This window comes from Stegodyphus dumicola, chromosome 11, assembly GCF_044657685.1.
Source record: "Stegodyphus dumicola isolate Sdum_Otavi_A_Nest chromosome 11, ASM4465768v1".
NCBI classification, from domain to species: Eukaryota; Metazoa; Arthropoda; class Arachnida; order Araneae; family Eresidae; genus Stegodyphus; species Stegodyphus dumicola.
This window is the reverse complement of record NC_140778.1, coordinates 55469810-55483629: the sequence shown is the minus strand read 5'-3', so window position 1 is coordinate 55483629 and position 13820 is coordinate 55469810. Positions and strand designations below refer to the sequence as shown.

Here is a 13820-nt window from a genome sequence, read left to right as displayed (position 1 = left end):
GTAATCAAGATTCTGAAGAAGATTAGGTACGTTAGTATTTTTAATTATTTGAGGATATTATTTTCATGCATTGTTCTAAATGTAAGGAGTAAATAAACTAATATGGTATTATTGGAAAATTGTTATTAGCAATGATTTAGTTTAAAGTAATTAGGATTGTAAGCTAATTTTTATTAATTTAATGGATGTTCTTATTTATATTTTAAGTAGTGTTTTTTAATTTAATTATATTTTAATTAAATGATAGTTATTTTGTGAATTATATGTTTGTAGCAATTTGGTATACGTTTCAGTGGAAGTAAATGTGCATGGAAATAATTTAAATATTTGACACTAAGTATTTGCAACCATTTGTAATGTTTGCGTTATAAATTCGTTGGTGACGTTTATAATATATAATTTAGATTTAAAAGTTTTTGGATATTTTATTTATTTTATACGTGCAAATGTTCATCCTTGGAAAGGGTATATACTTTTTCGCGATCAGGTAATTTCATATATATCCTTTTTACCGAATTTAAAGATTCACAAAATTTTTATGCATTTTCGTGAAATTTTTCTAATTTATGAGAAAAAAGCAGTGTACATGGATATAGTGAAGAGTTTGCGCAATGCCATTTTTGTGCAATTCTGGGATGTTTTTTAAGTAAAAATAAGTCGACGTGTACATGGTTACTGCGTATGTGCAATTCAGAAAAACGCGGCAAGGAGTCTGCGATTCTGCACTTTTTCCCCAATTTTGCAGTTAATATTTGTCATGATTAAGCAGTTTCGTTCCATATAAAATTTCTAGCACAAGTGTAATTCGGCTAGCAGATTGTTGGAAAAAGTGTTCAGTAAACAAAAAGAAAAGAAACATGTCTTTACTTCGTGAAGACAAAATAATAAATATAGGGTTGCTGTAGCAGTTTGTCGCCAAAGATTAACCTTCTTTATTTCATAAATTACAGTTTCATATTTTTAATTTTATAATTTTTGCATGCCATCTTACCAGATATTTATGATGATCTATAATACGGAAAAATCGATAATCCGGAATCGTCGAAGTCCCGACGAGTCCGGATTAACGACTTTTGACTGTATTTAACGTTTGGAGTAGTTTAAAATATAACTACGATGTGATATTGAACAAATATTGTTGACGAAAAAACTAACATTTTGTTACATTTCTTGTGATACGAATAAGTTTTATTAATTTTTATCGGACTTCTGCATTCAATCTATTACGAACCTGTACACATGCAACATTATCACTTTCAACATTTTTCCGTTATGTAAGTAACAAAATATATAGTCAAAAATTCAACCACATTTGGTCCTTTCAGTAAACTGGTTTGCAAATGATAATAATAAACATGTGTATATAACTCCCACAAATTTAATGGTTAAGAGTTGAGAGAAGGGTACCCCTTGTATTACCGTGAAGTTGTTGTTTTATTTATTGCCAAGTAGTGGTTTATTTATGATAGCCTAAGTAGTTAAATGTTATGGAAACCCTATTAGGACAGAATTGGTTGCATGATTGCAGTGAATTTGTAAGGGCTCGTGCTGTGTATTGGTTAGGAAGTACATTGCTTGTTTTCTGGTTTAGATGGTAAAATATCTGAATGTGATAAGATTAATTTGAAGTTTCTAAAGGATTTGGAAAGAAAGGAGAAAAGAGCATTACTTGACTGGTGTGTACATGAAAGTTTACTTAGTAGCCATTATTGAGTGTTCTGTTTGTAGGAAGGAAATGTGCATGGTCGGACTATAACGGAGTTATGGAGGATATTTTTTCACTCTTATTTAGTGAATTTAACAGATTTCTAGTTCAGATAATTTTAGGAAGTTTTGGGATGCTGTTAAGGAATTTTGTTTGAATGAAGGCATGTTAATTTGTAAATAAGTTAAATGGATATTTCCTTTGTGTATTGCAAAGATGAACTTCCTTTTTTTATTGTTATTTCATTGTTTGATGATTGAGTTTATTGAGATTATACATCTTTTGGGAGACTCTTCCTTTGACTTATGACGTGAATATAGTTTGATGTGTACATGGACAAAGGGAGTGCACAATGCCTAGTTTGTGCAATTCTCTGATTTTTTTTTTTTAAAGTGAAAATAGGTCGATATGTACATGGATAAAGTCAAGGGAGTGTGCAATGCAAGTTTGTGCAACTATGGGATTTTTTTAAAGAGAAAATAGGTCAATGTGTACATGGATACCGAGTTTGTGCAATACTTTTCTTGTCATTAGTGGCGCAGCTACTCAAACCAAAATATCAAGTCAAAGAATTGCACAAACTCAGTATCCATGTACTGTCAAAAACACCTATTTTAGCCACATGGTACCCATAAATATACTTTTCTAATGTTACTTCTTGTATTTAGCATATATTCTTATCAGTTTAAAAATGTAATTTTTAGACATGATAAATAAATCAATTATATTATTTTCTTGTAAATTACAGTTTATAGAAGAAGATGTTAATTTAAATATTTGTAACTCTTTCTTTTTTTAAACATTTCAGAACTTTACTGAAACATTTTAACATAAGCAATTATGGGTAGAGTAGACTTTAAGGTACCCCTTGTATTATGGCAAAGTTGTTTGATTTATCGCCAAGTTGTTCTTTCATTTATGGTAGCCTGAGTAGCTGAATGATATGGAAACAGTATTGTGACGTAATCGGGTGCATGATTCTGGGAAATTTTGAATCATGGGATGTTTTGTAAGTGTTTTTGTGGTGTTTGCTGGTTTGATTCTTTAGACAGTAGAATGGCCGAATATAGTAAAATTAATTTGAAGTTTCTGTACGATTTAGAGTGAAAGGGGAAAAGGGCTTTAATTGACTGGTGTGTAAATGAAGGTTTACTTAGAAGCCATTATAAGCATCCTATATGTAGGAAGGATATGCGTCTAAGTCAAACGTAAAAACCGTTTAGATGGATTTGAATGGGTTTGTAGGAAGAAAGGTTCAGATGGTCACTATGTGAAGCGTTCGATCAAAAAGAGTACCTGGTTTGAAAGACGTCATTTGAGTATGATTGATATTTTGATTTTTACAAGGCTCTGGGTGTACGAAGCGAACCCGAAAATCATGGTAAATGAATATTTGCTTTTGGGAATGCTTAAATGTATAACACGTTTTTCCTTTTTTATGTTATTTTATTGTTTGGTTTAAAATGTATTTTATTGAGATTATGTATTTTTTCTTTGCCTATATTGTAGAATTTGGTCCTCCTTTGACTTTCTAAGTGAAAATATATCGATGCGTACATGGACAAAATAAAGGGAATGTGCAATGCAAGTTTGTACAATTCTGGGATTTTTTTTAAAGTGTAGCGGCGATTTTGGGCACAAAAATCACCGCTTCACAAAGTCAAAATAACAAGACAAACAATTGCACAAACTCGGTATTTCGGGCGGAAAAATCGCCACTTCACAAGCCAAAATAATGATTTAAAGAATTGCACAAAATCTGTATCCATGTACAGCCAAAAATCGCCAAGGGGTACCCTAAACTTTACTTTTACCGCAATTACTGGAAGCTTGTTATATACTGATAAAATTAACTCTATATTTCAGTTATAGCAGATTTCACTGTTCCTAAACAACTTTCTGGTTTCATTCAGTTTATTAATTATTGCAAACTGTTTTTATTACAGTAATTTTATAAAAATTAAATTTTGAACTTATGAATAACGAAGAGTATTTCTAATTCTGGAGCTGAAATAGGATCTTCAAAGCAAAAGCATACTTTGATGTCCATTAAACAAAATGTGGAATTGTTGCAAAAGATGGATAAAGATATATCCGTCTCAAAATTATGCGAGGAGTATGGATTTGGAAATTCAACTGTATATGACATCAGAAATCAGAAAAGGAAATTTTTGAATATTTTGTGGATTTTGACACTCTACTCGCAATGAATAAGAGAAAAATTTTTTTTATTACACCAAAAGTAACGATTGAATGGGTCAGACAGCATCACAGTGACTGACTGCAACTGACAGGTCAAGATAATGGCTTAAGCCAAGATATTTCGTGCAGAAGTGAACTTAAAAGCTGAGTGTACATATTTGACAGATTGGCTAACCAAATTTCAAAATCGTCAATATAAAGTATGTATAAGGCAATAAAAAAACTGGGGTGAAATAAAAATGACTTAAAATTTCAGGTAAAAGAGCTTCAGTTCATGCTAAGCTGCTGAACTATTTGCAAATGAACTATTGCACTGAACTCATTAACAGCAAAAATCTCCAGATGAAATTTACAATGTTGATTAAACTGGTCTTTCTGGCAATATACTTAAAATGAACTACCTTGGCAAGCTCTACCGAAGAGGCTCCAAATGGTATCAAAGATTCTAAAGCGAGTCTAACAATTTTAGCATGCACAAATGCTGTAGGAATGCACAACTATAAACTTTTCATAATTGGAAAAAATACATGACCTCAAGAATTAAAAGGAGTAAATATTTTCCCTGTTATATAAAACAGAATGGATAATGCAAGCATTCATGAATGATTGGTTTGAAAATCATTTCATATCCGAGGCTTGGCAATATTTGAATTATCTGATGACGCAAATATCATCCTCATTGTAGATAACTGCTATGCTCATACTTCACTTAAGTTTTAGTGAAAGATAACGTATCCAAATTGAACTTTCCTCAAAACTGTACGCCCATCGTTCAGCCTATGGATATCGGAATAGTGCCTGTGCTGAAATGCAAATATAAAGTACAGTCAAAAGTCGTTAATTCGGACACCCATAATCCGGACCTCAAAGCTACAAACTTTCTGCGCATGCGTTGCTTTGACGCATCAAAGCTACAAACTTTCAGCGCATGCGTCGCAGAGTAAGAGCTTTACAGCTGCGAATATGCATGTGGGCATGCGCAAAATACGTTTATGAATGCGAGTTTAATGTATAACGGACGGTATAAGCTAAGCTAAAATGATCTAATTCAGTTAATGTTGCATATTGCGTAGTTTCTTAATCTTCGAATTGGATCTGGCTTATTATTTTTTGCAGACTGTTAAAGCAATTTTATAAAAGTAAGCTTGAACTTTCGATTATGTCAAATAGAATTTCCGATATATATTTACTAATATGTAAAAGATCTATAAAGCGAAAGTATGTTTCGAAGTTCATTAAACAAAAAGTGGAATTGCTGCAAAAAATGGATAAAGGCATATCCTTTGTTTATCTAACCATTCCGAAATCTGTTTATTAATTTCATGCTGCTCTGCGGCGGGAGAGGGGCGCAATGAATTGGAATTTGATCTGTCAGCACTATCCTTAATTTCAGGGCAGATGTTTTTATTTTATTTGGCTTATTATTCCTTACTAAATGTTGTATTTCATCTCGATGTACTCCATCTTTGATATGATTTAAATCAAATTCCTCGTCGTTAGTTAAATACAGAAATAAATATTAAGGTTTTTTTTTTTTTTTGTAAATTTTGATACCCTTTAGATCATAATTGCTCTTTATTTCATAAATTACGGTTTAATATTTTTAATTTGAGTAAATAAAAAAAAAAAAAGAAACATGTCTTTACTTCATGAAGACAAAATGGCGGCGAAAAAAAAATAGAGGGTTGGTGTAGCAGAGTTTGTCGCCAAATTTTTGCCAAAGATTAACCTTCTTTATTTCATAAATTACAGTTTCTTTTTTTTAATTTTATAATTTTTGCATGCCATCTTACCAGATTTAAACTGATGATCTATAATCCGGAATCGCCGAAGTCCCGACCAGTCCGGATTAACGACTCTTGACTGTACCATTTTTAAAATCTATGTTAAATTTATTGAATGAAAACAAGACTATTCAAGAATATGTGAAATATTTTAGCATAAAATTTGCCGTGTGGAGCATCGCAAGGTGATGGGAAGATGTTTCTCCAGATAATTTAAAAAGTGCTTGGCAAAATTTATTGCCAGCCACCATAATTCGTAGTGAAGATGATAGCTGCAATGATGAAGGTTTATCGATATCACTAATGAAGGGTGAAATGTTCCAATTTAAAGATTTTGTAAAGATATGTGGAGAAGTGATAATAAATGAAGATAACAGAAGCTATTGATTGCGATGGCAATGCCCTAATCATCAATAAATTAATGGATGGCAAAATCTGTAGTATAGTACTAGATCCAGGAAATAATGCTGCCAAAAGTGAAAGAGACGTTACTGTTAAAAAATTTTTAAACGGAATTCTAGAAACAACAGTTACAGGACTTGAACTATGGATCTTTGTAACTAAACAAGAAATTATATTGGTATACAGAAGAGAGAATGTACTAGCACGGGTTGTCTGTATTTTCAGGTAAGCCTTGGATTATCGCCAAGGAAAGAAGTTAGGGCTCTAGTGTAGAATTGGATGCCCCTTCGTTTAGCGACAATTTTTTTTTTTTTAATTTTAGAGACGAAACCTCATTTCTGGTTACCATGATAGTTTTAACTTTGTTTTAGCTTCCTGATATTTTTAAAATGAAAATAGATTGATGTGTACATGGACAAATTTAAGGCAGTGTGCAATGCCTAGTTTGTGCAATTCTGGGAATTTTTTTTTTTTTTTTTTTTTTTTTTTTTTTTTAAGTGAGAAAAGATCAATGTGTACATGGACACAGAATTTGTGCAATTCTTTAACTTCTTATTTTGGTTTTATGTAGCACCCATCTTGAAATTGTGCTTTCCTGGTGCCGATCTTGGCGTAAAAAAAAAAAAAAAAAACTTTTCTGAAGTTAGGAAGTACGATGCTTATTTTGTGCTTTATAACCATGAAATAGCTGACGGTGATCAAAATAATCTGATGTTTCTGTTTGATTTAGAGTGAGTGAGAAAGACAGTATTGATTGATCGGTGTGAAGGTTTAATTGTAATTTAACAGAATATCTTACCTGGAACCACGATCACATCCGAGTGCTGGAAGTTGTACAATTGTCTTTCTGAAAAATCGTTTTCTTCATCTCTCAGTAAATTACACAGTTACATTTAAGGATTCCGAAAGTGGAGCTCATATCCACACTATCAAAAGTATGTGGGGTGTAATATAAAGGGATTTTTAAAAGAAATGCCACCAGAAGTCCGGCAATGGAGGATAATTTAAATCTTACTTTTGTGAATTTATGTGGTGACAGCAGCATAGATAAGATAAGAGTTTTGGCTTCCCTGCTCCGAGAACTCAATCTCACTGCAGGTCCACTCACCCTTTGGGCACATCGTGGAAGTTCAACTTCCACTATTACCCTCCAGGAGAGCAGTGCACCACCTGGATACAACACCAGGCAACACCTGTCGTCAAATGCTCCTACCAGTCACTTGGGCGAGCCCGTCGCAGCGGGACATTACCCAGCGACCCCGGGGGAGACCCCCGGGTTACCAGAACCACACCGCGCTAGGATGTGCCAGACTCCGGGGCCAGCCAATGAGTGACCTTTCCCAGAGCCTTCAGAACCACCAAGTTCATAAATTTTATACCCCTGTGGCCGAGACTGCCTAGGTACAGATCCTAGCCAGTAGCTTCACAGAGTTCTCTACGTCGACCCCTGGGGGGGGTGACAGCAGCATAGATGCCAGTTTAAATAATTTTAGACAGGTTTTGGATGCTATTAAGGAATTTTGTGTGCCACACACTGAAGACACAGAAATTTCGGAAGCACTTCCGCAGAGAACACGGTAAATGTAAACATCGCCAACTTTGGCGATAATAGTTCAAACCTGGTAACTCAGCGGATTTATCCTATTTGCTTGTTCGAAGTTTGCAACCATTCCTCTTGCGTTCATTTTGTTGAATTATCACTGTCGTTGTTCGCATTTGCAGATTTATATTATTCTTCTCTTATTTATTATTATTTTTTCTGAATTTTTAACAACGAATTGATAGAAATATTTTCGTAGATAGATGCCGGTTCTCGGTTCGGGATGAAAGGAAAAAAATACGGCGGGAGGGGTGAATGCTAATTTGTAACACGGCTGTTCACGTTGTGTTCTTAATTATTAACAGCTCTAAGAACCAGCAATTTAAATAACTAAGTAATGCTTTTATTTTTATTATTGGTTATTGTCATCTAAAATTATGAGAATAAATCAATTTTCTGGCGTAAAATTTTAACAAGATAATATACTGTTAATGCTTTTCTAACAATAACCTTTCAGAGGATGGCAGGTGTGACATAAATAGATGATTAAGTTGAAATAAAAAAGATTATTGATTATCTAAGATGACAGAATAGTTTGATGCATAACCATGGTCATCAAAATTAGCAAACCACTGCTGGTGTAAGGAATATATCGTTTTCTGTGTTAACTGGAATTTAAGACAAATTTTTTTTGTTTATCACGTTATCAGGTTAATTTCAGTACATTAATACTAATTTATATTTTTCAAATGAATTTTTATTTCCGTTATAAATGCTTATATATTGTCTTATACTTAATACAGTCAAAAGTCTTTAATCCGGACTCGTCGGGACTTCGGCGATTCCGGATTATCGATTTTTCCGCATTATAGATCATCAGTTTAAATCTGGTAAGATGGCATGCAGAAATCATAAAATTAAAAATATGAAACGGTAATTTATAAAATAATGAGCAATTATGATCTAGAGGCTATCAAAATTTACCAAAAAAGAGGCCTAATATTTATTTGTTTACTTTATTAAACATTTCTTTCAACGTGCGGATGCGTAAAGCATACCTTATGCATAGCCGAAATTAGAAAATTGCAACCAGAAAACTATTTCATTTGTATTCGTGATATTTATAATGACGAGGAATTTGATTTAAATCATATCAAAGACGGAGTACATCGAAATTAAATACTACATTTAGTAAGGAATTATAAGCCGAATAAAAAAAAACATCTGCCCTGAAGATAACGATAGTGTTGACAAATCAACTTCCAGTTCATTGCGCGCCGCGATGTCCCCCCCCCCCCCCACGCAGAGCAGCGTGAAATTGATAAACAGATTTCGGAACGGTTAGATAAACAAAGAATATGCCTTTATCCATTTTTTGTAGCAATTCGTTTTTTGTTTGATGGACATCGAAACATACTTTCGTTTTCTAGATCCTTTGGGAGCTCCAGCATCGGAAATTCTATTTGACATAATCGAAAGTTCAAGCTTACTTTTAGAAAATTGCTCTTACAGTCTGCAAAAAATAATAAGCCGGATCCAATTCGAAGATTAAAGAACAACGCAATCATCAACATTAACTGAAATAGATAATTAGATAATTTTAGCTTATACCATCCGTTATATATTAAACGCGCACGCGAAAACGTATTCTGCACTTGCGCAGTCCTAAATGTCTTGTGCGCACGAGTAAAACGCCTATGCACATGCGTCAATGCGGCGCATGCGCAGAAAGATTTTAGCTTTGAGGTCCGGATTATAGATCATTCCGGATTATGGGTGTCCGAATTAACGACTTTTGACTGTATATTCTTTTCTGCGCTAACTTGAATTTAATACAATGTTTGTATATTACGTTTAACAAGTTAGTTTTACATCTACATGCTTATTATCTGTGAATTTTTACTACCTTATGCTTAATATATTGTTTTGTCTGCTAACTTGAATTTACATGCACTAAAAAATCATGTTTACAAAATATCACGTTTGCGGCTTGGCTCATCGTCGATGAAACGCGAGCTTGGTGAGTAAAAATGCACCAACGGGTTCTTTCCCGAAGCGCCAACGGTTCTCTGCGGATGAAAAGCCGAAATTTCTAAATAAGGTAAGTCAATATTTCCTTTTTGCATTATGCAGATTAGATAATGTATAGTTTCATTTCTGTACTATTTACTTGCTTTCTTTTGATTTAAAATGCAGTTTATTTAGATTATAATTTTTTTTAATTATGTTTTATTGCATTACGTTTCGGATGCCATTTTACATGGAAGGGCGTTGCACGTACGTTGTTCGCACAAAAGCTTCAAATTAATCTTACCACATTCAGACATTTCACCATCTAAATCACAAAATTACAACATACTTATCCAACACACACAAGCCCTTCCCCAAAATCTGACATGCACTTTCCAAATTCACCACAATGTTTCCATAGCATTTAACTACTCAGATTGCGATAAATGAAACAACACGCATTTCTGATTATAATTTTTTTTTAAATATGGTTTATTAAATAAAATAAACAGGCTGAAATACTGCAATGTTACTTCAATAAATTCCATGAAATAAAAATTTAAAGTAACCTAGCAACTTTCTATGAAAGTTCTGCATTACAAATACCTGTTATGGGTTCTAGAAAAAGGTGTTCCTTTTGAATTAAAACCATAAAAATGGTGACCAAGTGCCAAATGTTGCTAGTTTCTATTCAGTTTCAAAGTTGCATTATTATGGGAACTAAATGACACAATTTTTTTATGCTTCAGATATAAATAATGATAATTTTTCAGAATGTTTGAAGACTGAGAAAGCTACCGAAGCAGAGACGTCTGTCTTTCTTTTGTACACAGATGTTCATGCTTATAAAGTGTACATCCTTACAAATTAAAAATAGAGTTTCTTTCAACACCAGATAAAAAACATAGAACAGTTTTTATATAAATATTTACTATATTTGAGTTTCTTACCTGCATTAAAATGAATTTCCATACTGATTCATTTTTTCTTTACACACACAGGGTTGCTCTAACTGGTATGTCCAGGATTTGATTGTAGAAGACCTCATTTTCCTTTGCCTTAACCATATTCTAGTCTTATGAGTGTTATACACTTGACACATTTGATATTGCAGCTGGTTAGCAATACTGAGAATAATATTTGCTGATAATAGCTCTAATTAGCTCAAAAGTATGTCAAAAAAGTGGAACTACGTATTTTGACTGCAGGTCTTCAGTGTTTCATCACAAAACACATACATGCACAAAACACACACACACAAAACGCATAGAAGTTACAGTACCCATATCGGACGAAAAATATAGCCATGGTAAAAAGTAAAGTGTAAGTGGTGTAAAGTAAAAAGTAAAGTGTAAGTTTCAAAGTGGTAACAAGCATATGAGCACTACAATGCATTTTGGTAGGTCTCAGATGTAACACTGTGAGTTTAACAAAAGCTATGAAAATCAGTGCAAAGGATTCAAATTTTGAGAAAAAGTGCAAGAAATGTAAAGCACATCAAGTGAGATTCTGAATAACATCTTTTCAATGAAGATTGGTATAAGCAGTTTTAGACCCTTTAGAACAGGAAAGTAGTATATTAACTTTAAGTTAGCATTACTTAAAAAGGACTTGAGATATATCTTGCATAAATGAAGCTTTTTGTTTTTGGAAAGACATAAAAGATTTATTACTTATTTGCATCAAATGACAATTTACAAACTGCACAAAGTGTCACCATTATGCTTTAAATCACACGCTATAATGTCTCTAAATATAATATTCTGTAAGTGAATGGCTCTGTTAATTCCAAGAATTTTGACCACCGCTTAATATGGGCAACTGTTGTGATTGAGACTGACTTCAACACAAGAGATGAGGTTTCTTTGCTGCATACAGAAATCTGTACTCCACTGATAAATAAAAATTGATACTAATTTAGCATCTCCTCAAAACACTTCTCCCTTGTGCAGATCAACATATATTTCTTTAAATTTTTACCCTTGTGACTAAAGGACATTTTTACACATGAGGATTTTCTCCTTTATGAATAAGGATATGACTAGTTAAATTATCCTTACAACAAAATGACTTCTTACATACTTCACACACGAGGTTTCTCTCCTGTGTGAAAAAGCATACGAGTCTTTAGAGGACACTTCACTCTAAATGACTTCTTACATATTTCACACACATGAGGTTTCTCTCCAGTATAAATAAGCATATGACTCTTTAGAGAACCCTCCTGTCTGAATGACATCTCGCACACTTCACACATGATGTTTCTCTCCTGTATGAATATGAATATGCCTTTGTAAACTAGCCTTTAGAGTAAATGACTTTTGACATACTTCACACATATAAGGTTTCTCTTCTGTGTGAACAAGCATATGATTGTTGAAAAGATGCTTCTGACTAAATGATTTTTTACATACTTCACACATATAAGGTTTTTCTGTATGAATATGAATATGCCTAAGTAAACTAACCTTTTGAGTAAATGACTTTTGACATACTTCACACATATAAGCTTTCTGTCCTATGTGAAGAAGCATATGATTGTTGAAATAACGCTTCTGATTAAATGATTTCTTACATACTTCACACATATAAGGTTTTTCTGCAGCGTGAATACGCATATGGATGTTTAAATTACACTTCTGTCGAAATGGCTTCTTACAAACTTCACACACATGAGGTTTCTCTCCTGTGTGAATAAGCATATGATTGTTTAAATTAGATTTCTGTCTAAATGACTTTCTACATACTTCACAAATATAAGGTTTTTCCGCATTGTGAATAAGTATATGGCTGTTTAAAGCACGCTTATGAGTGAATGACTTTTTACATACTTCACATACATGAGGTTTCTCTCCTGTGTGAATAAGCATATGCCTGTTTAAAGAAACCTTAAGCCTAAATGACATCTTGCATACCTCACACACATGAAGTTTCTCTCCTGTGTGAATAAGCATATGCCTGTTTAAAGAAACCTTAAGCCTAAATGACGTCTTGCATACTTCACACACATGAAGTTTCTTTCCTGTGTGAATAAACATATGGTTGTTTAAAGCCAACTTGCCACTAAAGGATTTCTTACACACTTCACATACATGAAGTTTCTCTCCTCTGTGAATAAGCATGTGCCTGTGATAACTATACTTTTCACTAAATGACTTCTTACATACTTCACACACATGAGGTTTTCCTTCTGTGTGAATAAGCATATGGATGTTTAAGGAATACTTCTGACTAAATGACGTCTTGCATATTTCACACACATGCAATTTCTTGCCTGTGTGAATAAGCATATGGCTCTTTAAATTACCCTTTTGACTAAATGACTTCTTACACACTTCACATACATGAGGTTTCTCTCCAGTGTGAGTAAGCATATGAGTGATCAAAGAACCTTTCACACCAAATGACTTCTCACAAACGTCACACATAAAAGGTTTTTCTGCAGTGTGAATAAGCAAATGGCTATTTAAACCATACGTATGACAAAATGACTTCTTACATATTTTGCACACATAAGATTTGTCTCCTGTCTGAGTAAACATGTGCATGTTTAAATTAACCTTATGAATTAATCACTTCTTAAATACTTCAAACAAATATGAAGGCTTGTTTCATGTGTTAAAGCATATGCTTGTTTAAATTGCTCTTACGACAAAATTATTTCTTACATAATTCACATATATACGGTTTGTAATAAGCAAATGCGAGTCTAAATTAATTATTTAACTAAAGTCTTACGCACTTCAATCATATCAGGCTCTTCTGCTATGTGAATTAGCATATGCATGTTTAAATTACATTTTCGACAATATGAAATCTAAATTTCACACACATGTGGTTTGTGTTCGGTATAGATCTGCATGTGCTCTTTTAAACATTGCCTCTTAAAAATAATTGGTTACAATCTGCCAGAACACATTATTTCTGTGCTACATTGATAACGATAACTGGCTTTCTTAAGATAATATACCTTGTTAAATACCTAGTGATGAATTTTTTCCTCCAAATGGATGTAAAATGAACTGCTTAACATAAACTTCGGTCGACGTAGTTCTAAGATGGGTCTCTTTAGCGTTTGATGCCACGTGTAAATACAAGTGTTTATCTTGATAAAAGAATCGATAATTATTTACAAGACATATCAGCTATTTTATATTAGAATACCTCAAGGATGCCT

General features: G+C 33.1%; 1 protein-coding gene across 1 annotated transcript in view; it reads right to left on the bottom strand.

Annotated features, from left to right (window-relative positions):
• The window catches only part of LOC118203588 (uncharacterized), a 37357-nt gene extending 23751 nt beyond the window's left edge, over positions 1-13606 (bottom strand). Inside the window, exon 1 of the mRNA XM_035375870.2 lies at positions 10594-13606. Within this exon, the coding sequence (XP_035231761.1) occupies positions 11893-13191 (1299 nt within the window). The 5' untranslated portion in view covers positions 13192-13606 and the 3' untranslated portion in view covers positions 10594-11892. The remainder of the gene's footprint in view (positions 1-10593) is intronic.
• Positions 13607-13820: the final 214 nt, after the last annotated feature.